This window comes from Protomyctophum parallelum, assembly GCF_964188405.1.
Source record: "Protomyctophum parallelum genome assembly, chromosome: 5".
NCBI lineage: Eukaryota > Metazoa > Chordata > Actinopteri > Myctophiformes > Myctophidae > Protomyctophum > Protomyctophum parallelum.
Window position 1 is genome coordinate 53,580,525 of NC_139702.1, and position 27,905 is coordinate 53,608,429.

At 41.6% G+C, this 27,905-nt stretch overlaps 2 protein-coding genes across 2 annotated transcripts in view; one reads left to right on the forward strand and one right to left on the reverse strand.

The window, feature by feature from the left end:
• spag5 (sperm associated antigen 5) overlaps nucleotides 1-16,636 on the forward strand; it is a 28,333-nt gene extending 11,697 nt beyond the window's left edge. Inside the window, exons 6-24 of the mRNA XM_083764537.1 lie at nucleotides 120-315; nucleotides 1,888-2,004; nucleotides 2,701-2,793; nucleotides 3,773-3,907; nucleotides 4,183-4,302; nucleotides 4,530-4,622; nucleotides 4,712-4,846; nucleotides 4,952-5,045; nucleotides 8,447-8,594; nucleotides 10,634-10,684; nucleotides 12,183-12,357; nucleotides 12,614-12,747; nucleotides 13,234-13,402; nucleotides 13,592-13,742; nucleotides 13,940-14,141; nucleotides 14,502-14,634; nucleotides 15,477-15,557; nucleotides 15,764-15,913; nucleotides 16,511-16,636. Coding sequence (XP_083620663.1) covers nucleotides 120-315; nucleotides 1,888-2,004; nucleotides 2,701-2,793; nucleotides 3,773-3,907; nucleotides 4,183-4,302; nucleotides 4,530-4,622; nucleotides 4,712-4,846; nucleotides 4,952-5,045; nucleotides 8,447-8,594; nucleotides 10,634-10,684; nucleotides 12,183-12,357; nucleotides 12,614-12,747; nucleotides 13,234-13,402; nucleotides 13,592-13,742; nucleotides 13,940-14,141; nucleotides 14,502-14,634; nucleotides 15,477-15,557; nucleotides 15,764-15,913; nucleotides 16,511-16,594 — 2,461 coding nt within the window. The 3' untranslated portion in view covers nucleotides 16,595-16,636. The remainder of the gene's footprint in view (nucleotides 1-119; nucleotides 316-1,887; nucleotides 2,005-2,700; nucleotides 2,794-3,772; nucleotides 3,908-4,182; nucleotides 4,303-4,529; nucleotides 4,623-4,711; nucleotides 4,847-4,951; nucleotides 5,046-8,446; nucleotides 8,595-10,633; nucleotides 10,685-12,182; nucleotides 12,358-12,613; nucleotides 12,748-13,233; nucleotides 13,403-13,591; nucleotides 13,743-13,939; nucleotides 14,142-14,501; nucleotides 14,635-15,476; nucleotides 15,558-15,763; nucleotides 15,914-16,510) is intronic.
• A 7,979-nt stretch (nucleotides 16,637-24,615) lies between these two features.
• On the reverse strand, nucleotides 24,616-26,347 carry foxe1 (forkhead box E1). The gene has a single exon (XM_083764751.1). It carries the CDS (start codon nucleotides 25,941-25,943, stop codon nucleotides 24,792-24,794), a length of 1,152 nt encoding a protein of 383 aa, XP_083620877.1. The 5' UTR covers nucleotides 25,944-26,347; the 3' UTR covers nucleotides 24,616-24,791.
• Between the last annotated feature and the right edge of the window lie 1,558 nt (nucleotides 26,348-27,905).

Genomic DNA, 27,905 nt, shown 5'->3' on the forward strand with positions numbered 1-27,905 from the left:
TTGACGAAGGCTTGATCAAAATTGAGTTCCTACTGTAGGCTTATGTAAATGTCGCATGTCACAACTTGTTTTGCGACAACTTACTGTTTCTGCCGGTCTCTTTCATTCCTTGGTCTCAGTGTACCCCCCGGCAGCCTGGAGTCTCAGTCAAAACAAGAGCTAGAACAGAGGCTAAGGTCCTCTATGATCATGGTGGAGGCCCTGGTGCAACAGCTGACATCAGCCAGGCTACACGGCTCCGCTGCCAGTACAGGCCCTGCGCCCTCTGACCTCAGGGACCAAATGGTCCAGACTGAACACACTGAATTCAGCCAGGTTTGTTGCATAGTGATTAGAGTAACTAGTGTGTGTGTGTGTGTGTGTGTGTGTGGGACAGAAACCTTGTATCATCTCCATTTTTCAACTTTTAGTTTTTTCATAAATAATGCCCTACTGTACAACAGTGTTGCACAGAAATAATAAATGGCACATTTACAAGCTCAACGTGTCACTATGCGATGCGTTAGCTTGAAGATCGGCTATTTTCACAATTTTAAAACATATTTTTAAACGAGGTTAAAAGGGTTTTGGACATACAAGGTTTCTACTCAACAACAATGATACACTGTATATACATGTGTCATTGTGCAGTCAAAACTCGGTAGTGGAGCTTTTGCTTGGCATCCCAAAAGAACACACTTGACAGTGTTTGGGGGAAATTAATTCATTTGTGTTTAAAGTATAAATTACAAAATTATTAGACAAAGTTAGAAATGTTAAGTTTATTGAAAATTACTTTAAGAATTTAAAAGACTACTGAAATATGGACAATTCATGGTTCTCCATAGCCCCTCTCGGAACCCTCCGTAAAGATTTTCAGAAATTTGGATGTCACTTTGCGTAGGGTCCCTGTGCGTATCTATATTTCCGTATTGAAATGATAGAACGCGGACATAAATATCGTCATAACGTCGTGTCTGCGCCCTTTGACTGCTTCTTTTTGTTTGAGGGCTTCTGATTTTGTGAACTATAAGTACCTATACATACCGCTGCGAATTCTCTTGTGTCGCGGAAGCCGTTAAGTATTTTTATTTTTTTTGTTTGACCGATTTGGTCGCTTTGATTCTTCTTGTTTGTTTACCGTTTATTGTACCGCCTCCCGATGTGCGGTTGGCTTGTGCATGGCTACATTCCTGCCTCTGATCTGCTCTGTCATAGCTATAGCCACTAGCTAGCCAGATAGGCGGTACAATGACGTGTCAATAAACAAGGAAGGAAGATATTCGCAGCGGTATTTATAGGTACTTATAGTTCACAAATTCAGAAGCCCTCAAACGAACAAAAGCCGTCAAAGAGTGCAGAAGGACTTATCCAAAGGTATTTACGTTTATTTAGTGTGCGTACCCGGTGGCAGGGTGGAGGTGGAATAAAACCCCATGGTCTGGGTCTCAAAAATGTCAGAAACTTCAGTACCATTGGGTTCTGCTTGTAGGGCTAGGTTCTCCATGTTAAAGGTTTAAATGCCTAGTTGGAAAAGAGCTGATCTACAAGGCTCAAGGATCAGCTATTTATCATTCTTTATTCCATTTAGAGTGCTTAATGGTTACTTAATTAGAAACATTTATCTACCGGTATTCCATTTAAATGGTTAATTTGAAGTGTTTAATTTAAAATGGTTACTTTAACAATTTGTCAAACTATATTGATAAATTGGTGTTTAAAAGTAATTTTAATTAGACATTGAATCGTCTAAATGTCTTCAATTAAAAGATCTGGAATCTGCCAGACAACTACAGCAGTTTGTTGATTGAAGTCAGATCTGACTTGTGTAACGGTCGTCACTTACGTTGTCTTGTTTATCTGTTGTTTAACGGTAGTTAAATGGACATTTTCTTTCATTTTCAACAGACCACCACATACAGAGACCTGTATATTACGGCTTTGGGCAAGATTGGCGAGTTGGAGTTGGATGAGTCTTCTTTACAGAAGCTCATTCAGTCTATACATGACACCAGGCGTACCATGGTGAGAAACACACATTTAACATGTAGGGCTGCTGCGAATGGAGGTCCAATGGGGCAGTTGGACAGTGCTTTATGTCAACCAGGGATTTTTTTGCCTTCAATAAATGTTCACACAAAATCAAATTCATAGTCAACCATATAAATAAATCTAGCTTAAGCTACAAGTAGACTTATGACTTAAAATGGAATATATTTTCACTTGTTTATTTATTTAGTAATAAAATATGTTGAGACTGAGTTAGTCTCAGTCAAGCTCATAATATTATTGCTATAATTGGGAAATAAAAATAAACATTAATTGGCCTATTCATAATGCACTCATAAACCATCAAAACATGATTATTTTCCTAATTGATTTAGCTGCTGATTGTCTCTTATTATTCAATTTAATCTAAAATATTTAATTGCAGTAAAATAAACTACAAAATGAATGATAATGTACTGGAGCAGCTTGGACTCCTCATGCATTGAAGGAAGCATGAGGTCAGCCCGTTGCTCTCCCCAGGTTGGCAGAGGGTGTGTAGAGCCCAGGATAAGGTTGACACTGGGTGAAATAATGGGTTACAAAATCGTGGGATAAAAACAAAGCCGTTTGGAACATATGCATGATGAAAGTTATGTTGTAACATATCTTATGTTTACAACATTGCATTATGAAAAGTATGAAATCTCCTTTTGTTTGTTTGTGTGCTGCAAGACCTCTTTAACAACGGACACAGAAGCAGCTCTTGCCAACATGAAACACACGGGGGATGTGGTCAGAGAGGACCACCAAAGCCTTGTCACACAGGTAAGGATAAATTAACTATCACTTCTGGTGGAATATTGTTCCTAAATTTGTGTAATTGATAGATGGAAAAGATCTTGGAGGAGAAACGACAAACTGAATGATTCTTATCCGTAAATTCCTTAATGAACAATAAAAGTATATCATTTCTGCATGGTAAAAGCCTTGCCGAGCCATGAGACCCATAGAGCAGGAGCCTATCTCCTGTTTCTATAAAGAGGGTGGGGAAATATTGCAGAAGAATAGATGGTATAGTAAATAAAAAAATTAACCTGCACACTAGACATGACTTATTGTCTCCACCAGGCCGAAGGCATGTGGGGAGAGTATGTTTTGCACTTCGTCCGTGTGTCCGTCCGTCCGTGTGTCCGTCCGTGTGTCCGTCCGTGAACAGCTAATCTCGGCCACCGTTAACCCGGTCGATGCCAAATTTTGCACACACACTCCCTGGATGCCAACCATGAACCTCTGCCCCAAACTTTCCAGAACGGCCTGTTATAGCGCCACCAGGAGGCCGCTTTGTGCAAAACAAGTTTTTTCACAGTACACCTACAGATTTTGTCCAAACATCACGCAAATTAGTACACAGTCTCTCTAGAGCCATTCAACGAAACGGGTCTTTCAGATTTCTCAGACTCCATCCTGATTGGTTAAGATTGGCTTCCAAAGTTCACAGGAGTGCTCAGTTTCAAACAAAATGCTGCAAATCATGAACACATCGCGTGATTTCCGTGAAATTGTGCATGCACATTCCCACTAGGCCGAGGACGAAATGCCACATGAACAATTTCAACTCAGCCTCAAGGTGGCGCTATAACTGGCCGAAAAGTGTTTTTACCTCTAACTGCACGGATCTGTGGATAACCTGGTGGAGACCTGTGCCCAGAAGGGCACTTTTTCTAGTTAGTACTGTTATTGTAAATTGTAGTACTTGGCTTGTATTAGGTGAGTCTAATTGACTTGTATATTGCCTTTTGCGCAGTATGGTCAGATGAGATCCCTGTGTGCCAAAGTGAAGGAGTCCCAGACACGGATGATTCAGAAGGTCCGTGACACACTGCAGGAGAGGGAGGACATGAGGCAGCAAATGGAGGACGCTTTCACAGCCAAAGATGTGGCAAGTCCCAAAACACCACAACCCGTTTGACTTTGACTACTTGCAAGACTACCTATACAGACTACTACAACTTCTAAATCTCTAAGAAAATCTCCTTGTTGTGTATGGTATAGAAATGACAGTACCTGAATGTGAAATTGCCATCAGATTCCGCACAAAGGATGTATTTTGTAAGATGCCGTTCCTGGTGGAGAATAGATGAGTATTAATTTCATGGTTTAACACATTCTTTGAGGTGCATTAAAATCTAAAGTGTGCTGTGGTTTTCTTTCCAGGCCTTCAGTGTGATGGAGCAACTGAGAGAACACAGTGCAAAGCAGATCTCCCAGCTGGAGGAGAGTTTGGGCTCTCAAAAAGACCTCATGGCTGCTTTGACCAAGACTTACCCAGAGCAGGTGAAGATTCTGCTTCTATCTTACTTTCATCGTTTTTTATTTATTACATATTTTTATTTGTAATTGATTGGACTCATTAATCGCATAACCCTGTATTTTCTTTTTGCGAGCTTGTAGATGGAATATTTTAGATATTTTACACAACCATTGTGCAATCACTTCACGGAATCACGGCACATTGTGAGCCCCTAGCCTAGCTGTGAGTGTGTTATCCATTATCTATGCAGGTTGCACTAAACAAGGCCTATGTGGAGTCCCTCAATTCAGCATCTGAGCTTTTAACTAGAACCACCAGTGATCACACCACTCTCACTGGAGAGGTAGGGCTACATTTTAATATTATGATTATTATTAATTATTATTGTTGTTCATAATATAAAACCAACATAACATTTGTATTTGATACTAGCTCCAAGCAGCCAGAAGCCTTCTCCAGAAGAGCATTCCAATGCTTGTGAAGTTGAATGAGAAGGCAGCAGCTGCCCTGAGTGAGAGAGACCAGAGTCTGACCGAGAGATACCAAGCTGAAGAGGCACGGGAACAGGTCAGGATGTTTTCTCAATCATGTGGGATACTCTATGAAGAGCTTCCTAGGAGAGCTCTTAAGCAAGGATAAAAAATGTCTTTAAAATGTTGATTAAATCCACAGGTTCAAGAGGAGCTGGACCAGTTTCATTTGAATCTTCATGATGCCACTCAGGAGATTGGAGATCTGAAACTCCAGTTGACCATCATGACCTCAGGTACAGTATTGAAAAAGACTAAATCAAATCAATTTGATTTGTATAGCACATTTAAAAACGACTCATCGTACCAAAGTGCTTCACCGGTTAGAGAAAAACAATACAATACAGTGCAATGCAATTCACCAGTGTAAAATAAAGCAATAAAAACAATGCATATGGTACAGTAGAAATAAAAACGTTGAGTGCAGTTTAAACGCAACACGGCAATCATATCCTATGTATAAAAGTGCAAGAGCATCAGGGGGACTAAAAGACTTGTGAATATAAGAATGTTTTGAGCCTGGACTTAAAGCTCTCAACGGAGGGGGAAGATCTGACAGCAAGAGGAACGCTGTTCCATAATGTAGGAGCTGTGACGGCAAAGGCATGGTCGCCCCTGAGCATCTTCTTTGTCGCTATAATTTCTAGGAGTTGCCCGTCTGCTGACCTGAGGGTCCTAATGGAGGAGGGATATGATGGGAGGTCAGAGATGTAGGATGGTGCCAGTCCGTTTAGTGCTGCTTTGTATGTAAAAAGAATGGTTTTGAATTTAATTCTGAACCGGACCGGCAGCCAGTGGAGAGAGGCCAGGACAATTTACAATTTACAATTTAGGCATTTAGAAGACGCTCTTAATCCAGAGCGACTTACATTTAAGCAAGAACAAAAGCATGGGAATACATCACATAAAAGCATTTATCATGAGACATGCGTAAGCTAAGAAGGTAACAGTGGAATATCTATATGATGAAACTATACATACACTATACATAATAAACTATACATATTCACTACTATGCTATACATATGTACTAGGCATGTGGAAAATAATCGATACCTATCGATACATCGATTATGACGTGCGCGATGCGAGTGAATCGGTTCATTCACTGTGTATCGGTAAAATTGACGGGTGAAATCTCGATGCATCGTTCGCGGAGTGCTTGCATCGGTAAAATCCGTGGTTGCACCGTTTTTTCATGGTAAATTTCACCCTATCCTGTGTTTCCGAGGCGCATTCAACGGCCCATCAGAAAAGGAAGAGAAAAAAAGGTCTCTCGCAGCGCACACACAGGGCACGTTCGGAAATAGCGCACTGAGCCCACTGTGCAATGCAAACTAATAGGAGAGTGTGCTCCGGTGTGGTATTTCCGAACGTGCCCACAGTCAGTGAACAGAAGCTACCGTACGACGGTGAAGTAGACACGTTGAGACAAGGCTATAGCACCCGCGACTAACAGAAGTGAGCCCCACGCATTAAACAAGAAGCACCACCTTTAGCTTTATAAAATAGCTGTCCGAGTAGCTTTGTCCGTCGATCAGTTGACTTTTCACTGTAGCGCTGCGTGCTGGACTGCTGGTAATGATCCACACTCCACAGCTGATTATCCGACGCAAATCTGAAATCTGCGTCGCGATCATCATCAATTTGTAATTAAAGAAAGCTTCTGCAGTCTGCACACACGTGTAGAACAACAACAACGCCGCCACAGCAGGGTGTACTGCTTGCTGCACAACTTTACACTGTCCAGCTTTCCCCTGCTATTCTCTGGGATAGAAGCCTTATTTATATTCTGCAGCAAGACGGTGTCGCACGCCTACAATTGCAGATCCACAAGCTCACAGCGGGCGTGGATGAGACGCGTTGTGAGCTTGTACATCTGCTATGTATTTATAACGTTAATAATACATGCAGGCCAGGGTCTTCAATGTTTTTCAGGTCAAGCCAAGGACCACTTAGCTTAGAGTGAGAGATCAAGTAGGGACCCCCACTATACATAGGCAATTATATTATAACACTGTTGCAGATTAAACTAGACATAGACTTGTTTGACAGCACTACAAGTGTGACCTGTAATTTTTGTTTTGTTTATTTGTTTCTTTTCTATTTATATGTTGGTAACATTAATTGATGAACAATAGGCTATTACATTTTAATCTCTTGAACCCTCTATACTCAAAACCTCAAATTGACCTTTGAGATATAATAATTATACTATAGCCTATGATTATTAGTAATCTAACAATTCCACAATAACGAGCAGACCCTTTGTTTACTTACAGAATTCTATAAGATGCAGAGCTATAATACTAACCTACAGTAAAACAATAAATTGCTTTGAATTTAAATGTAATGCATTTATAGTTTTTACATGTTTTGGGAAATTAATAGAGCTTTAATATAAATCCGAATTGAATCGCCATCAAATCGCATCATATCGGTAGAGGGGTGAATCGTATCGTATCGCAATGTCCAGAATTGAATCGCCATCAAATCGCATCGCATCGGGAAGAGGGAGAATCGTATCGCATCGTATCGCCAGGAGATTCCATGTATCGCTAAAGTATCGTATCGCTGGCAGTGCATCGAGATGCGTATCGAATCGTGAGATGAGACGAGATTCACATGCCTAATATGTACTATGGCGTGCTATGACTATATACAATACAATTATAGTGCTGTCTACATAACATGCTATAAGTCTGTGTCAAATGCTATCTAAGCCAACAGAAATGCTATCTAAAGGGTTAGGGTAAGTGCTATGGGCCATGATGGAGTCTGAAAAGGTGGGTTTTCAGGCTACGGCGGAAGATTGGGAGTGATGCTGCAGTTCTGACTGCAATGGGAAGTGCATTCCACAGTTTTGGAGCCAGAAGGGAGAAGAGTTTGGGACGTGTGGAGCGTTGTCCCGGCGTTTTTAGTGAGGGTACTTCCAGCTTCCCTGCGTTGGCTGATCTGAGTGCGCGGGAGGGTTTGTAGGGTTCAATCATACTTGTAAGATATGGGGGAGCCATACCTTTGGTTGCTTTGAATGCCAGCATCAGAGTTTTGTATTCTGTGCGGGCAGCGACCGGGAGCCAGTGGAGGGAGCGGAGCAGGGGGGAGACATGTGAGAACAGGACAGGTGATATGATCCTCCTGATGCCAGTCAGGAGTCTTGGCAGTCGTGTTTTGCACCAGTTTGGAGACGGGATAAGGATGACTGACTAATTCCGGTGTAGATTTACAATAATCTAGACGGGATGATATGAGTGCATGGAATTTGTCAGACTTTGATTGAGAGGATGGCCCCTTGAGATGCAGCATCTCGTTTTAGAGGGCGTCCTATAATGGATGACTATTTCGAGGTTGTGTGTGGAAAGAAATGGTTTGATTTTGGCGATGGAGAGGAGGTGGACTAATTTACAGTATAATTTGTGACCTTTCTTGAACACAACAGTGATGCAACCTTTCAGATGAAAATAATCATGGATGATGATGATGATAATAAATCTACTGAAATAATTGTTATCATATTGAGCCAGATAATTAGGCTGAAAAAGAACTTGGAATGAGCTAGCAGTACTAAGTAACTGTCTTTTCCCAAAGAGTTTTGAGACGACGGTACACCTAACTTGTCTACTTACTTTACTTTCAGAGATGGGCGTGCTGCATGAGAAACTGAGTGGGGGAGAAGAGAAGCGAGCCATGTTGGAGAGGAAGGTTACTGATCTCAATGACACGGTCTCCTCTTACATGGAGTCCTTTGCCTTCCTGGAGAAAGGACTTGATGAACATGTTGCCAAGTAAGATCACCTTGAGTGGATGCTGTTTTGACAACTGTTATTATGCTTGGGATGTTTCCATTCACTATTTAGGAAAATAATTATTTAGATGCCATGCAAATTGATCTAACTAGTAGACTTAGCACGGCCAATCTAAAGGCCCCTACACCAAACTCTCTTAAGGCCCCTACAGTACATACCAAACTGACTTGTCCTAACTACAACAGACTAACTTTGGGATATCAGTTGTGTCTAGGGATGCTCCGATCAATCCGTGGCCGATCGATCGTGGCCGATCACCGATCGATCGTATCGGATCGGCCGTGCAAAATCCACCGATCCGCGAAACCGATCAACAAAGCAAAAATCTGCGCAGTTTTACATCCAAAATATTGTGTCACTTTCTCGGTTCGGCACCGCTACTGGAGAAATATAGCGCTGTCGAAGGCAGCGCAACTAAAATCTCCCCCCCACACAAACCAGGGAGAGGGAGAGAAAAGAGAGACAGAGCGAGAGAGCACTCACGTCTTCACCCAGCGGGCCCCCGCGAATCCCGCAATTAACCAGATACAGAGCTTATATAGCCTATAATAGCCTACACTTTAGCAAAATATCATGTCTGATGAGAATGTACTGCGCTGGACTGTACAAGCACCGTGGAGTCTGTCTCACACTCTCCAACAGACATCCTCAGCCACGCTCCTAAAGTGGCAGCACTCATAGGCTAATCACTCTGTGAGGACTTGTGTGGACTTCCTTTTCTCCACAACTGACTTTTTCGCTACTAAACCCCTTCTTGTTGCTTTTCCCTGTGTGCGTCACTCAGCAATACGGTGAAACAGAACACAAAGATGAGTAGCCTATTTATTTTTTACACAGTGTTTGTAGTGTGGAGCTTAGCGTCAGATTTGTTTGTGTTGGAGCGCCTCAGCTCGGTGAAAGAGTTCATGGTCAACCTCTTCCAGAGAGAGATGGAGACACTACAAACTCTGCTGGAGACACAAAACAACGCAGCACCTCTCTCTCTCTACGTCTCTCTCTCTCTCTCTCTACGTCTCTCTCTCTCTCTCTCTCTCTCTCTCTCTCTCTCTCTCTCTCTCTCTCTCTCTCTCTCTCCGTGTGTGTGCACTGCTGCGCAATGTCACAGACACAGACGCAATCAATAATATGTAGCATAAATAATAGTCAAAATATAACACTTTCCCTGTGACTGATCAGCTCCTCACAGAGTCACACACATAACTCCTCTCTCGTTCATGCAGTGTATGCACGCCTGCTCAAATTAGCAGCAACTGTTTGCGTAAATTCTTATTTTTTTCCGTTGGGGGGGGGGGGGGGGGGGGGGAGGAGGAGGAGGAGGAGTCAGGTTCGGTGAGGCCCGGTCGTGCTGTCTCACCCCCCGGCCCGGCCCAATGTTGTTCCGCCACTGGTTGTCAACACATGCTGAGTTGACAAAGATTGACAGATTGATTAGGCTGTGGAAGTATTCACTACTTTAGTGTGGATTTATTGGTATTGGCAATTTAAGGACAGGAGGAGGAGGTGATCAAGCAGCTCCACAAGACCACAACGTTACATTGGTAGGCTCAAGGCTGCATTTTTTCCCTTTTTTTTTCTCTCGAGGGTGCATGGGATGATGGGAGCCCCTCCAGCAGGCTAGGGAGCCCCGCTCAGGTTAGCGGAAAATGACCGCGGGGCGCGGGTTGCCAGGTTTTAAGTAAAAAAAAGTTAATAAAAATATTATAGATCGGAATCGGAATCGGCCGATCTTAAAAAAAAAAGATCGGTGATCGGGATCGGCCCCCAAAAACGTGATTGGAGCATCCCTAGTTGTGTCAGATGTGAAATGTGTTTAATAAGTAGCTGTGTGGAGACTGTTGACACACTGCACCAATGGTCAGCTGATGACACTGTTGTGCACCTTGAGAAATTCTACAGACGATGATTGCTTGGTGTGTCACTCAGTCACAGCATTTAGTTCTGGCCTTGGGAACACAGATTACTGTTCCTTTGCAATGCGTTTGTTTACTTGTGTTTTTTAAGCACTAGTTTTGTGTCAGGTTGCAGAAGTCATGGGAGGACGTCAAGCAAGCCAACGCAAGAGCAGATGAGTGAGTAATGATTCCGTTTCTCTCAGAATGCAATTCCTAACCATTACTATTGGTCAAACTGGTCAAGCTCCTACTTGGCCTCACCCCCCGAACCCACCGAACCCCTGCCCACTTTGACAGGCTGGGATGGCTTAGGGTCGACGACAGAGTACAGCATCATGGGTCTGGTCCACAAGATTCGATACACCACCAAGATACCCATGTACCTGTCTAGATACTTCCTTAATGTAAACGAAGTCCACACCCACAACACCAGAGGGTGTGCAACAAACCATGTACAACCCAGATTCGGCACAAACAAGGGACTAAATTATTTTCGCTCCTATGCCACAAAGATGTGGAACGCCCTACCAACAGTCATTAAGACATGTGAATCCCTTGACTCCTTCAAGACCGCTCTCAAAGGGCACCTACGGACAGCTGCAATTTGAAACTGGCCCCTGTAAAATCTGAATCCCACCCCTTTTCCCCTCACTGTATATGTTTCTTTTCCCTTTTTGCTTCCTTTATGATGAATTCCTGTTCTGTTCTTTAACTACATAGAAGTGTCTATTTGTACGTCTCTAAATGTTTTGATGAATTGAACAATGTGGACCCTGTTGTAAACAAGTGTAATGCTTAATTGGGTCGTCCACTCACAGTTAACAGTCTTTGTATTGAGTTTGTGCTTGAAATGTACTGTAATTCTGCAAACTGTTAATAAATATTTCAATCAATCAATCAATCGAAGAGGATCTCATCAAATGTACTTTAGGTCTCATTGTGGCCGATCGACATGAGACTCCCTGGATGCCAGAACAGAACTGCCCCAAATTGTTCAGATCGGCCTGTTACAGTGCCACCTAGGGGTGGGCGATATGGAAAAATATAATATCAGTCAGTTTCAACCCCACAATGCACAATGTTATCACAATTCTTTTTCATGTTGATTTCCATGGTTATTTTTCAGTACAACCACCTACAAGGTAACAAAAAAAGGAGTAACTGAACATTTAGACCAAAATACGGAAAACAAAACCACCAGTATAAATATAAAGTATAAATTAAGGTATAGAACTCCAAATCATAGAATTTTCTTTCCTGTATCACGATATATACAATATCTCTGAAAAGGCATACCGTGGAGACATTGTATTGTCTCAATGATATTTATCACCATATCGCCGACCCCTAGTGCCACCAGATTTTTGCAAAACATTTTTGACGTTGGCTAGCAAATCGGTACATATTATCTCTCTAGTCATGTGATCAAGCCGGATCTACCCGATTTTTGTTTTTGTTTTGTATTGTATACATTGTATACATTGTATTTGTAATATTTTTCATATTCCATAAACATCGCTGGCCCACAATAACAACCTACCTGACTTGGCAGAGCCGGAGATCTGTGCTCCGAGGAGCTCTCATTTTCTCTATATATATGTTTTTGCCTTACGGCTTACTGCAACAACATATTGAGAATTTTGTTAAATGCTATTTCCTTGGTGTTTGTTTGTAGGTTGGCGGTATCTTTGTCCCAGTCAGAGCAGCGTGTGTGTGAGTTGAGTCAGTCTCTGGCCAACAGTGAGGAGCAGCTAAGACAGCTGCAGACCTTCTCTCATACACAAAGCCTACAGATTGAAGAGCTAAAAGACGTCCACTCACAGCTCAGAATGTTCAAGGAGGAGAACGAGGTAGGAGTGTGTCTATCTTTGAGAGAGTATCTATTTTACACTGTCATCTGCCAGATGGAAATTGACTGAAAACAATTAGTGCAGAAATGGGCATCAACATCTCAGTCCAAACTGGCTGCTCTGGAATCTTTGTCTCTTGAATTCAGATTGATTTGAGTTCTATAGCACTTCTGTCTGGCAGAGGAATCACACAATTTAATTTAAATGTCAAGGTGATTGTTTTATGCTATAATCTGCTGTTGCGTGTTTGGGTCAGTTCATGCAGATGGAGACTCAGCTGACCAGAGATCAGGTTGCAGAGACGGAAGCTTCCCTCCGGAGCCATCTGCAGGGCCTCAGGGAGAGGAACATCCAGTGTGAGGACCTGAAAGCAGCTCTCAGTCATCTTCAGTAAGGCACCTTAAACATCGTTGTGACTGCCAAGTCTGGATTGTTTGTATGAACCTTCTTTTTTCTTTTACTTGAGCACAAAAGCTCCTTTCAGCACATTGCACATATATATTTCTTATACTTCTGTTTGTTTATTTATTTAAATATTAATATATATAATGGGAACGGTGAGGTTCTCTTATAAGCCCTCCTAGGGCTTCTTACCTCACCGGTACAACAGTTATCCGTCATCTTTCGTCTGCGTGTGACGTGTGTGTGTTCAGTTGTATTCTCTCTGTTGTTCAAATCAAATAATTACACATTCTCACACTGGACCTGCCTAGTGCAATCACTGTCTTCTACAGTTTAGTTAGAGGTTACCTGCGCTGTTCTGTGGCACCTTTGACAGTGGCTGCTGAGGGAGTAGTCACATTGCACTGAATTAGGGTTCTTAAAATGACCTCCTGGGTTCTCAATGAGAAATTAATCATTTGTGTGTTTCGACAGGCTTGAGAGGGATGAGTTGCAGACAGAGATGGAGGCTGCGAGATCCAGAACCGCTGCTGTTCAACAGGAACTGGGGGGACAGTTGGCTCAGGCTGGCAATGATGTCACCCTGCTCCACCACACACTCAGAGGAGTCACCAATGACCTCCATGCAGCGCTTCATGATATGGTAACGCAGACAACATTACTACTAAGGCCTATGAAGGCCAAACAAACACAATGGTTGTACTCGAGTCGTCACTCTAAATAGCGGCTACCGCTGGCTATTTTCAGTGAATTTAGTGATAGACATTTTGACTTGAATTTCCCCCTCTACCTCTTTCTGCTAAATTTTAAATTATGGATTTTAACTTTCCAGAAACCAGAACACTGCAAGGATGAAGGACCCCAGTCATCTGCTACTGCTGAACGTCGCCATCCCCCCCTTTCCTTTGTGGACAGCATTATGAAGGCATTGACCACAGAGATGGGTACAGACACAAACATGGCAACTCCTGATATCCCAGCAGGTACAGTACTACACCGTTAACCAATGTTTCGGTCGGATGAGATGGTTTCTGCCTCTTAAATCCTGTGGGCATTGTTTGTCCTGTGTTGCCCTTAGTGCCACTGATACAATATGGATGAGTTGCTACAAATGGATGAGTCTATAAAAAAAAATGGAAATAAATAATAAACTGATTTGCACTGTATTCATTTTGCTCAGACTCCCCGGAGGTCAGTGAAGGTTTGTTTAGTGAGACGAGCGCCTTCACCCGTGTGCCCGTGACCCGTGAGGAGGTGGAGGAGCAGAGCAACGTGGTGGTGATGTTGGCCGACATGGAGAACACCGTCGGTGAATTGGTGTCCACCCTCGAGCAGGTCAAACACCACAAGAACACACGGCTGCTGGAACTAGACAACACCATGTAGGTTTTGCTTGCCTGTGCATCTTTCTGTCAGAGATGGGATATTTCCTGCCAATACACCTACTTGATGAGTCCATTGTTGTGTAAATTGTTTCCACATTTACAAGCTGTTGCATTTGGCAGTATTTGATACTGTATGAGAATTAGAAATAAACTGTGATTTTGTTCCAAGAAGACTAATTGTGACTAATGATTATGGTAATAATAAAGGAGGATGTGTCTTGAGAACATTTCAAATCACTAGTACTCATTTTACAGTCACTTGAAAAGAAATTTAAACACCCACTGTCACAGGTTTTATTAGTATTGTATTTTTATTTTTTATTTTCTTTAATGCTGAGATTATGGTTGTTGTTCCAGCTGTGGCCTGCAGGGGGAGCTCCACACCCAGACCAGCAGACACCAGTCTGAGCTTGAGGAGGTTGAGGAACAGCTGAGGCGTCTGCAGAGTCAGCTGGAGAAAGGCAGCCTGGCCCTGCAGCACAAAGCACAGGTAGAGGTCATTTATACAGCACTGCAGCCTGGCCCTGCAGCACAAAGCACAGGTAGAGGTCATTTATACAGCACTGCAGCCTGGCCCTGCAGCACAAAGCACAGGTAGAGGTCATTTATACAGCACTGCAGCCTGGCCCTGCAGCACAAAGCACAGGTAGAGGTCATTTATACAGCACTGCAGCCTGGCCCTGCAGCACAAAGCACAGGTAGAGGTCATTTATACAGCACTGCAGCCTGGCCCTGCAGCACAAAGCACAGGTAGAGGTCATTTATACAGCACTGCAGCTTTGGCCTTAGCTCTTCTTACTATAATGGTTGTTAATGCTATTGATCATCCAGGAAATAGAGCTTTCGCTAATGCTGCACACTGTACAGGATTCCCACATGAAATAATTTGGAATTAGAAAAAACATTTTCCAGTCCTTTTCAAAAGGTTTGGAATTCATTAAGGGTCCAGGAATTTATCAAGGGTCCTGGAAAAAATATGGATATGCATGTTTTTGGTTATTGATTTAACGGGCTGCGTGATTGCAGCTTAATATGTTCCAGGCGTGGCAAAAAAACCCCAGATCTACAAGCTCACAACGTGCTTGTGCAGCGTGATCCTGTGCCTTGTGATAAAGATTTGGCACAACATTTGGACTGGAATTATACCATTCTATGCTTTATTTTTGCTATACAACCTGTCTTTGGGCATTGCAAATAACAATCGATCATTATTGCGGTGATTGTTTGTTATATATGCCTGGAAATTGGGTTAAATATTTTGAAAAAGTTTTGGAAAGTCATAGAAATGTCATAGAAATGTGTGCTAAATACCTCTATCTCCCTTTTGACCAGGATGAGAAGATGATAACACAGCTGTGCACAGAAATAAATGAAACCAGGGAGCTTCTCAATCAATTCAAAACTGACAATACTGTAAGTGACTGATACAGTAGTATCAAATGTCTTCACATTGTTTTACTTTGAGCAGACATTATTAGTATGTCAAATGCGTTGAATGTATTGTTATACCCATATTGATAAATTCACTGGGTAACACAGACTAGAATCTAATTTGGCCCACATTGTGTACCACAGCGACAGTCGTTTGAAAATAGTTGTCTTTTCTCTGTTTCATGCAGGAGTTGCGCAAGGAGGTGACTGATCTTCGCCAGTCTCTCCAGCAGTCCCAGGTGGAGTCTCGTGCACTGAGGGAGGAGCTAAAGAAAGCTAGTAGCCTATCGGCAAACCCGGTACACTTCATGGACGAGAAGATTGGCCTATTGCAAGAGGTACACTTATTCATTTGTTAGTTTGTAGATATTTTACAAAAGCAAGTCGGCATTGATTAGCAATTACCCCTCTCCTTCTCGGGAGACCCATCTGACTCATCTGACCCTCTGTTTTATATCAGGGGTCTCCAAACGTTTTCAGCTTGAGACCCAAAAGAGAAATTCAGTCTCCTGAACTTAAGTTACAATACGAAAATACACAACTTAAAGGAAAACTGTCATGCAGAAAAAGACTAACTCGCTGCATAAACTATAGACTTAAGAAAATAGAATGTATTTATTTTTAAATGCTCTTAAATGCTAAGTGCTCTTGTGCTCAAAGTTAGGTTAAAAGACGTTCAGTATATCAGTGATATAGAACTGTTTTTGAGACCACCGCATCTGCAGTCAACCTGTCACAAAGGACAAAGAAGGGTAAATAATAAAGTAGTGTAGGAAATGTACACGCACACGAAAATATATATTTCCCCGCGACCAACCCATTGTTTGTTAAATACAGAGCATTCCCAGTAACCACAAATCCACCCTGATAAGGAACTTCAGTCTCCATACTCACTGTGTCTAACATGCACTACCTGTCTTTCACTCTGTCCTCAGGTGGAGAGACTGAAGAGAAGCCTGCAAGAGGCAGAGCAATCTAGAGCCAAGCTCCTGGACAGAGCCCAAAGACATGCAAGTTAAATTATTATTATTATACACATCATTGAGGGGCGCCCGCTGGGCAAGTGAGTCCCGTTCATGACGACCTTTGCTGCATGTCTCTCCCTCTTTCCTGTCTGTCTTCAGTTGATACTATCAATAAAGGCAGAAAAGCCAAAATCATCATTGAAATATATACCAGTAAGACACCCTGAGGTCTTGCAAGCAGCCGCCTGGGAGACGGCACTCAGTGTACAGGGTTTGATGAGGTCAGATCAACATATGGAATGTCAGAATAGGTCAGCACCATATATGGAGATGTAAGGGTGGCAGCGGGGGCAGTGTCTTGAGTGTACAGGGTTTGACTCTAGTTTTCGCCGGCTGCACTAATGACTTTGGGGCGGGCCCGTCTAGAGTTTAAATGGACAGGTATCAGTCAAAAGACAGACATCAAAGAGGACGGATGGGGAAGGATCAACATATGGAATGTCAGAACAGGTCAGCTCCATATATGGAATGTCAGAACAGGTCAGCTCCATATATGCAGATATATGGGTTTGAGGCCATTAGGTTGGCTCATCCCTCCCTAATACCCATTATTCATGCCAGTTTGGAAGTGCCCTTTTAGCCTACCAATTAAAACATTAATTAGTTCTTAGTCAGGGACAGCCCTTAAGTACTGTACATATATAGTACCTTTGACAGTGATACTATGTACTGGGGTTTTTTTTTTGTCTGATATTTTAAATGAACGAGGTATACTTAAAAATCCAGTATACCACCCACTTCCTCTTCTTGCATGGTGACTGGTATCTCATTGACGTTTCATTACTGGTGTCATTGAATATATGTTCTTTTTCATGTTTTCTGCAGCAAATTATCCACCAAGCTAACGATCAGAGGTTGATGAAGGAGCTCCAAATGTTGGACACCATGCTCAATAAAGTCAGAAAGGTGAGAGATTGACCCTGTGTTAGCCTTGTGATCTTTTGCCGCCTCCTTCTGGCTGAGTTTGCTAAACAAAATATCCCATTTTTGGAAAAAGCATATGCCCAGTCACTATACTGCATGAGAGTTTCCATTTGACTAAGACGCAAGTTTAAAACGATTATCATTATACATTAAATATCAATATGAGGCAACTGAAAATAACATAAACATAACATATAAATATGTTTTTCCAACGGTAGTGGATGGAGGGAGAGGACTTTTTCCCAACCAGTGCCACCATAAACCTTTCCATAGTAACGTACGTGAGCCCCACCAATCGGATACGTCGATGTTATACGGTGTTACGATTTTGCGTATTTCCCAGTGAGATCGCAGTTAAACATGTTTTTCTTAAAACTAAAGTGATTGCATACAGGCAAGGCTTGTACAGGAGCATATAGCACCATGATCCTGGTGATAAGTCTACATTAGACTATTACAACATTAGAGCTGATAATGAAATCCCCTACGGAGGAAAGGAATGTGATGCTCAATAGAGCGTCGCACCCCTTTCATGACGATGACAGTATTTATTTAAAGATTTTTAAGCCTCGGACAAAGCCATCTCTAATTGTGACTAATCATGACAATAAACACAATATTTTGGGCCGAACAAATAATTGCAAAGAAGAAAAACAACAAAAATGGTGTTGTACCCTGCCCTTTCTTTCTATTTTATTCTATTTCACCACTTCTATTTTACCACTTGCCTAAATGGATGGTTAGTAGTTACACTACTTGGCAACTAATGCTGCAAATGCATTACATTTATTATTTGTAAGATTCCAAATGAAGGTGAACGTGTGTACACCTGGGATTTTACAGGTTTCAAACCTGCCCATGACAGCTGTAACTAGTGTTAATGATTAATAATAACCAAATAATAAATACTATATACTTTTGAAAGTAAATTAGTTAGTCGGTTTATCACGTACAAGTATCAGTGAATGAACACTGTATAACTGTACAGTATTGTACCGACAGTTTGCAAGGTGTTTTCACATCAGTGAAACCCTACTTTAGAGAACAATGCTTTCTTTTTTCCTTTACAGACCTTGCTGTCGGTGCCAGAAGTAGTCGACAGTTGTGAGCCCCTGAAACAGCTTCTTAAATATGTTGGTTGATGACCTTTTTACGATTGTTTTAGTCAGTGTAGAGACTAGTCACCAAGGGCAGAGAAAGTTGGATTTCTTTAACCCAAGTTGTTGCGCTCACTGTGAGCAACCAGGCAGGCACCCTGACCTGTTTCTAAATGTATAGTATGTACTGTAATGGCTATTGTATTTGTGCTGAATTTAGACATAAACTAATAATTGATCCTGTTATTTTGTGTTGTGTATTTAATAAATACGATTAAATTACACTTTTTGTGATCATTGTTCTTTGCTCAACCACGTTAGGAACCTGAACATTGTTTTAGTCATTTGCCTGAAGTTAAGGCCCCCACCCACCCCCTTATAATGTAAGGCTCGATGAGGGATATCTCATATTTCAAATAATATATCTCATACTTCCTTGCTTTAGGGAAGGAGGGTGTTTTTGTGAAACACCGGGGTTACGTAACTTCGTAAGTAATCTAATTAAAGTTCTCTTTTAAATATTTCTTTCGTGTCTATTGCGAGAGCTCGGGATCGTATGTGGATGTGATGGTGCAGTGACATACATTCTTGCAAAAGTTTACTTGCTGCAGCACAAGTATCTTTCATAGTAAATCCCTTAAAATGGCACAATATGTTTCCATTCTGGTGGAATGTGCTCGTACCCCTGCAGGAGGCTGCAGACTAGACTAGAGCAATCCACGATCGAGTGCGAGAGACGTCACTTTTTGACGGGCTTGTCACTGAGGCTTACCCAATAAAACAATCGGTCAGACCTTAGCATATGTAATCTCTGGTGCTCTCGAGAGGAGGTTAAAGTGCCTCCAGTAGGCTAGTAAGGCTACTAAGATTAAATCCCATGATGGAACGAGACGGCCATACACTCATAAAATGACACAAGGGGGTGTTGTTGAGCCACTGTTATGTCCTTAAAACCTACATGACAGGCTGATATATAGCTACCTGCCAGATGCACCTTAATGGTAGAAAAGCCTGTACCTTTATCTAACGGCTCCTGTAGAAAGAAGATAATGAGAACAGTTCAGGCTTGGAATGAAATAATCTGATGTTTCACACCATTCCTCAAATACATGGCACTTATAGGCCAGGATGAAGATGAAATATCTCCTGTGTGCCCGAGAGACTGCACAGTGGGAGAGGCCACAGCTGACCATGGAGAAGGGATACAATTTATGACATCCAATAACTGGGTATTACTTCCACATAGACGTAATATGGCTCTGTGTTTAGAGGTCCCTCAATATGTGAGTAGCAGGTATCGTGTGACTTCAGATGACACATTCTCTTCCATCACCTCCCTCAAGTTAGAATTTCTTATAACGGCTCCTTGAATGATAATTAAACAACACATTTTGTAACTTTTTTTGTAACTATGTAGAAATCAATGTAAAATTAAATTATATTAACCTATTTAAAAGGATCTGAATCTGAACATTATTTAAACACAGTTCTTTTTTTTATTTAATCGCATGCATGTAGAGCAGTTGGTTCAACCTTAACATGCTTAGGCTAACTGGTTGCAATAGAAGAATACACAATGCCAATTTATATTCTGGAAAAAATGGTAATGCCAATAAAATGTAGATTATGCTAAAATATTCATACGCAATTAATTTGACTAGATAATACATAATTGTCTATTCTAAATGAACTGAAGGACCTGTAATCCTGTTCATTACTGATTAACTGTAAACTGAATGTAATGTTATTGTCAAGGTATATTGTCTTATAACCTTGACAATGTTGTCAAGGTTATATAAATAACTAAGATCACTTAAATTAATTTGATGCGATAAATAAGTGTTGAGAATGAGTTTAAAGTGAAACAATCACGCCTGAAAAGATTGGAACAAATTATGTAAAATAGAAGACATGACTTGCCTTTGGTCTACCCATGTGTCAGTAAATGAATGGTTTGAGACACAACTTCAGTGCATAATTCATATTGCGTTGATTAAACACATTTCAGGAGACTGTTACAAAATTATATATATATTTTGTCTCGGGCAAGAACTCAATTGTTTTATTGTTCTGTGTCATGGCAGAAAGCCAGAAACTGAGTGGTGCAGCCTACTCTGTATTTTGTTTTGCTGATAATTTGTTCCTTTTTTTTAGAGTAACTTTGATTCTTATCTCGGCATGATTTTAGTTATTTTTGCTTTTCTTGCATGTTTCAGAATGTATGATCACGGGAAGGTATGAGACTGAGAGCCTTATTTATTTTAAGCAACTCTTATACTCTCTATGATACTTAGCAGAGCAGGCCTGACACACACATTTGAAATATAGGTGGAAAAGAAAATGTAGTATTGGTAATGGTTTGTTTGAACAAAAACACCAAGTATTGGTAATGGGGTTTCTGTTGTACAACACTTGCATTCTTGATGTCAAGGCCACACTAAACAAGGATTGAGAATCAGTTTGACAATTGTCAAATGAGAGCACAAAATGCAAATCTAAATACTATAGGTTACTTTGTTTTGTATATTCTATATATAAATGTATATTAATCTATATTTTTATGATTGAAATCTTCCTGAATTAGTTTGCCATAACCACCAAACAAATCTAGCAACATTTGAGGTAAAACCTCAACCTTTGTACTATGCAACATGTGTCAAAGAACTGCATTCGCCACATTCTAAAATAACAAGTAGTCTAACAGCAACTAACAGCTTTCTTCCTCACACGCAGACTTGTTAGTAGATCCTGCTGCAGAGCTTGCACGAGCACCGCAAACAGGCGAGGCGCGACCTGGACGAACCGAGGCGAATATTTAAGTCTCTGAACGCACCTTTAGACACTCCCCAGATCTGCAACCAAACAAACAGGAAATTGGTCTTGTTACACTATTGGTCAGGAATTCAATCATTATCGTAGGTAGTAGAACCACATCAATGCGATTTGCTGCTTTAGTCAAACAATGCATTGTTTGCAAAGGGAGGTGACATTGTAATTTGACTCACTAATTTATATTTTCATAGACCGAAACATTAATTGACTTATTAATTCAGTAGAGCTTGGGTGGTGCAGTGGTAAAGCCCCTATCCACCACCACGGAGGTTGTGGGTTCGAATCCATTATGGTGCATCTGGCTTTCTCTGTGTCTACAACACACGGTATTGTACAATTTAAAAAATATATTTGGAAAAATTGTCAATCTACATTACAAGCTCATAATATTTAGGACTTTGTTCAGAATCACGGCATCATTGGCAGGCACATTTTCAGGACTCGAGCTACTCTAAAACATTGCTCGTTTTCTCTGTTTGTCAAGTCCGTTCATTTCTGCTTCAGTGCTACTCAATGCGTGTTCATTTTCTCTTATAGAAAGACATACTGTATCATACTGTATCTCTATTGCTTGTGATGTGCTGGTCGAAATACCTGTGGCATTAGTGTTTCTACGAAATATTTGCCTCCATCAACAGCTGTATGTTCTTTTGAATCATTCCTTAAAATACAACATGAAGTTGCTGTTTCTGTTTCTCAGAGTTTTCTGACATTTTATTTAGTTTTGACTTAATTTCTCTATGTAGTATTTGTCATAGCATATTGCTGCTCTCACTTTATACAATATATTCAGTCAGTGCCATGTTTAAAAAGTTTACCTTAAAAATGTGTACAATTGTAGGCTATGCTGTGAACTGCGATTTGTGCATAAGCACAACAGTATACATAGTATCAGTAACAGAATAACTTTGACTTTTTCCTTTTCAAACCAAATACACTAAATCTTTTGTCTATTGTAGTTTTTATGTAATGCAGCAAAGTACCAAATACCATGCAAGCAAGGCTGTACTTGATGTACTTTGAAGCTTTATGATGCCTTTTGCTCAATCTGTATTATACTATGTACTCATCATTTTTATTCAAAGCTATTCAAAGACCATACTACACTCATATTTATACTATCATGAAAGCCTTAAAGGAGAATTCCATACTAAAAGGCTTTCTTACCTTTCTTTGTAGTTGTTACGTCCCCACCAAAGAGGTCCAGGTGTTATTTTGTGCAAAAGCTCCTTATTGGCTATTTCCTCTACCATAAGCCCTAAATGAATTGCATTGAATTGAATGGGAATTGAATGGGGCTATGGGGTGTTGTGCTAATTTGCTTATTTCCATCGCTCAAAATTATAATTTCTTTGTATATATCCTCTCTTCATAATGTAAATAATATCCCAAGCGGCACACTTTACTACTTCTTTCGATGGAAATAAGTGAATTAGCATAACACCCCATAGCCCCATACAATTCCCATTCAATGCAATGCAATTCATTGAGGGCTTATGGTAGGGAAAATAGCCAATAAGGAGTTTTTGCACAAAAAAACACCTGGACCTCTTTGGTGGGGACGTAACAACTACAAAGAAAGGTAAGAAAGATAAGAAAGCATTCTAGCATGGAATTCTCCTTTAATTGATTTATGACTGTCCTATAGTTTTAGTGTTTTGAACTGGATTAATAAATCATGAGTACATGAGAACTGTATGGAATAATATAATAGATGACATCACTCAAGTGGCAAATCTAACTATCCACCCACAGGGATTCATCCACAATCGTACGCAGATTTGGATAATATCTCAGCTTTAGGTCTTCAGTTGACAATTGGAGGTTATATGTGCCATCTTCACTAGAACTCAGACTATTTTGTGTATTTTCATTTGACCTCATCAGTCAAAGTTCCTTTTCCTTTCTAATAACAAATGCACTCACTGATAAAGCCATTATCTCCTCGTGCGTCGTGCGTCTCATCCTGTCTCCTATGTAATCCAATCTCTCAGAGTGGAGACTTCTTGTGTTTGGTTAAAATCCTCACACATTACTACGCTTCACAAGTTTAACTATCAGGTTCCAAGGCGATTAGACTGCATAGTGCATAGACAAATTTAGACTCATCTACTTACATTGAGTGGACAGGAATTAATTTGTTATTTCATTCAATTATTTCTGCTCCCCTCAGCTTCAAATTAATTGAGAGGGGGGATGGAAATGTCAGTTTTTACCATGTGTCTGTCCTACTTGGGGTGACAAATGTGTGTGAGCTAGAGGAGTTGCAGCTTGTTAAGTGTCTGTGTCGATGTCTGGACATGATAACTGAAGGCCGCTCAGGGTGGCTCCAGACGGCACTTCAGAAGCAGCTGAGCTGAAACAGATGAGTAGAAAATGGGAAGAATGACACAAAAGGGAAGGAATTGAGTGGGGGGGGGGGGTGTCTCAGAGGAGATAATACAAAAACGTGTTTGATGTTTTGGAGAATTTGTCTTTGAGTTAAATCAGATTTTTGTAAACTTTCTATTGACAAACAACATCCACGTTTGATAGTGTGCATGGGTGCTATTATAGGAAATTATTAGTATTTGTTCTTGAATTGTTGATAATTGCCAAGAGGGATATTTGATATTTCAAATGGAAAGACAATAGCTTTATACAAATAAAACAAGTTTTTATTTCATTTTAGCACAGCCACATGAATGTCTAATAGCATTAATGCTTCAATAAATTAAAATGTTTAAAACTTGCATGACAAATTAATTCCATAATTCTGCATTTATTTCCAAAGAAGTCGAAGAAGATTTTACCATTTGCCAGCAAAAAAAAGAAAAACATGCAATACAATAATAAAAGAAATCAATCGTCAAGTAGCCTATAAACATAAAAGATAATAATTTATACTAACAGTTTGAACTCTATAATGTAGAATTACATTGTGCACAAGCAAAGAGGACATTGTGTGAATCTCGTGCTTTGTAATATCACCATTTGTCTATTAATTCGCTTTCTGCAATGTTGCTACATCCGTATTAGAAGTGCACGTGGCAATAAAACACATTGAAACCTTTTATATACAGTATAAGGTGAATGTACATTTAGTATGGATATTTACTAATATGTCTTGCAGTCCATTATATTATTGATGCAGATTACATTACCATTACAGCTGGAGAACTCTTTTATTTTTTACCTAATCATGTAAAGAGCAAAGACAAAAGAAGAGACATCACTGCAACAGCGGTGTCCAGGACTGACTGGTCCATTCGCTGTAGTCTCTGACATCTCAGCAACATTGCAATAAATGGCCAAAACAAAATCGTACCCACACTCCCCCCTCTCTCCACACTCAGGGGTTAGATAGCAGACACAAACCTTTCCATATTCCCTGGGTATGAGGGGTGCCGTAAGTAACTGCCTGTATTGTGACTGATGTGACTCGTGGATCCATTGTATTGAGAGAAAGAAGCGAGCTGGGCTGGGGAAACCCGGCCGTAATGTTCTGCTGTCTCTGCGGAACCTGGGGGTGAGGAATGGAGACGTCCGGTCATTCCGTACCCCTGGCCGTGGCCTGGCTGTCCATAGGAGCCCTGGCTCACGTGATGGTGGTGATGGTGGTGTGGGTGTCCATTTGACCCAGAGTAGGCAAACCCAACATGGGGGGCAGAGGAGCGGGAAATAATTGCCCCTCCGCAAGCCTGGCTCTGGAAACCTGGAGTTCCTCCGAGGCTACACGGGCTTGATACAGGTGGACCTCCCTCTGGACTGAAGTTCCGGCCAGGCTGCGGCATTGCCTCCGCTCCCTGACCTCCACTCCCTAGAACATTGGATGGAGCCGAATGCCCTATGAGGGTGTTGATGCTAAACATGTGGGGCTGTCCGGGACCAAAGCCCGGAGGCGATGGAGACGGGTGGTAGTAGGCAGAGGGCGGCAGCTGTTGAGTGTAGGTAGAGCTGACCGTGACGTTCGGGTACACAGAGTTGGCATAGGCCGCTGAGCGGGCGGCAGCAATGTGCACGGGGGTGAAAACGGGTGATTCATGGACATATGCGGCGTAGGTGGTGAAGTCGCAGCGCTTGAACCTTTTCCTGCGCCTCAGGAAACTGCCGCTCTCAAACATGTCCTCGGCGTTGGGGTCAAGGGCCCAATAGTTGCCTTTTCCTGGCCGCCCTGGTTCTCTGGGGATCTTGATGAAGCAGTCGTTGAGAGTCAGGTTGTGGCGAATGGAATTCTGCCACTTCTTGGAGTTGTCCCTGTAGAACGGGAAGCGCTCTGTGATGAACTTGTAGATGCCTCCCAGGGTCAGCTTGCGGTCGGGGGAGTTGGCGATGGACATGGAGATGAGAGCGATGTAGCTGTAGGGGGGTTTACCTCGTTGGAGTGGTCTCTTCCTCCGTCGACCCGCACGCGGCTGCTCATCGGTCTGAGGAGGTGGAGGAGGGTCGGAGGCAGGCAAGGAGATCTCCGATGGAGAGTCTTTCTCCAGTTTGACCACTGGCGTCATCATGGAATGGTTTCAAATATCCGACCAAAAACAAGACAATCACATAAAAGTCACTAAGTGCTGCAGGATACAATGCCCTTGAAAACAGACTTTAGACTGGAAGGAAATAAACAAAACAAGAGATCTGCCCAGCAAACAATCATTCTACAGACAGAATGACAGATTACAGTACTTTTTTTAAATGATCAACTCACTGTCTTTCAGTCAAAAAAAAGCAGTCCCTTGAGAGCTGTAAATTCAGCAGTCCTTTCCACGTAATGTAATGCTATTTCCAAGCTATTTAATGCTTATTTATTTATTCCAGTAAAGTCAGGGAGCTCAGGTCGAGGAGCTCAGGTAAGAATACATGCACCATGTGTATCCGAGGTGTATGTGTCTGTGATAATGACTCATGTTGAGTTACCTGAAGACTGTAATAGCTGTGCGGAGCACACCTGAGGGCCACACCTCCCCAAAACATCACATGCTCTTGACATACCATCTCAGCAGCGCTTATAAGGGTCTATTGTTCCATGTTCTACAAAGTGCACAAGCTATTTGTGATTGATATTTTCTATTTCAAGTGTCTTAACATGTTTTGCTCTGTGGATTGCAAGTGGATAAAAAATAATGTCTTCTCTGAGAAGATTTTGTTTTAGTTCTTTGAATTGAAAATGATCAATAAATGGACTAAAATGCCATTACATTAACCAATGTCTTATACCTTACACCTAATGTACCATGTTACACCTAATGTACCATCTGATTTATTCTATTCAGACACTTATCGTTTCCATTGACCAGAACAGTCAAAACAAACCTCTTTTCGTCTTACTGTACTATTCAAATCTGCTTATAAAGTCGACCTCGAGCTTATTTTAAAATGTCCAAAATGAGCCTGGTTGTTTTGACGTTTAACACTAAAAGGCCTCCTTAGTGGTAATGTAACCTGTGGTGGATTGTTTTTCTACCTCACTTCCTTGTTTGTTTTGTGCCAGTGGTTGGAGGAGCCAGCTGTGTTAAGCTATGTAAATGTTGTCCAGAGGAGGGCTTGTCCCTGTGCTTGCACCATGCAAAATATTGGCCATCACCATCAATCCCTGGATACAACCAGAGAGACAGGAATAGCAAACTAGAAGATATGGGTCACGAATTGTTTACTGACATTTCACTTGATCACCAGGACCAGAGTGACTTCTAAAAGACAAACCATAATGGGAAAGAGGTCGTTATAATAACCTTGTGTCCCCAATATACAATAGACCTAAAACACATGTATTCTAAATTGCCCCCCCCCCCCCCCCTCCAGAGACAGAGTTGTGAACTGAAATGAATTCCTTGGGCGCCAGAGATTGAGGCTCAGCTGAAGCCCTCCTGTCAGCGGTAACTTGTGGAATGGGAGTCGTCTGCACTCCAGAGGGCCAGGGTTAACTAGTTTAAGCTCTTAAACAAACACAGAAGCAGGGGGAAAATGCGGCAGCACACTCCCAGCGCTCAACACTCCACATCGGGTAAAACACAGCACAGCGAGGCCAGCGTTAGGGCAGAAAGCACCGTGGTGAGGGAAACCGGGAGAGGAGAGAGGAGGAGGAGGTGGGGTTCATCAGAAAACAACCTGATGAAAGGTTTACTGCTGTGTGTGTGTGTGTGTGTGTGTGTGTGTGTGGGGGGGGGGGGGGCACGAGGTGTCATACTGAGGTGGAAATCCTCAAACTTTAAGAATGAGATTCTCGAACCTATGAGATGCCCTGTGCCCTGTTTATTTACCAGTAATAGATACAAATTAATGAGACGAAATTAAATTTGTATTTGTTTAGAATCTTGTGTCAGTTTGACTGCAAACCAGGCTTCCAGGGAGCCTGATAATCTAGGTTGTTGTGATATGCCACTTAGTAAGTATTAGTTTTGCAACTGTGTCTCTGGCCGTCATTGTCTAGTCTATACAGTAGACTGTATGAATGTGTTTGTGTGTTTCTTCTGAATGCA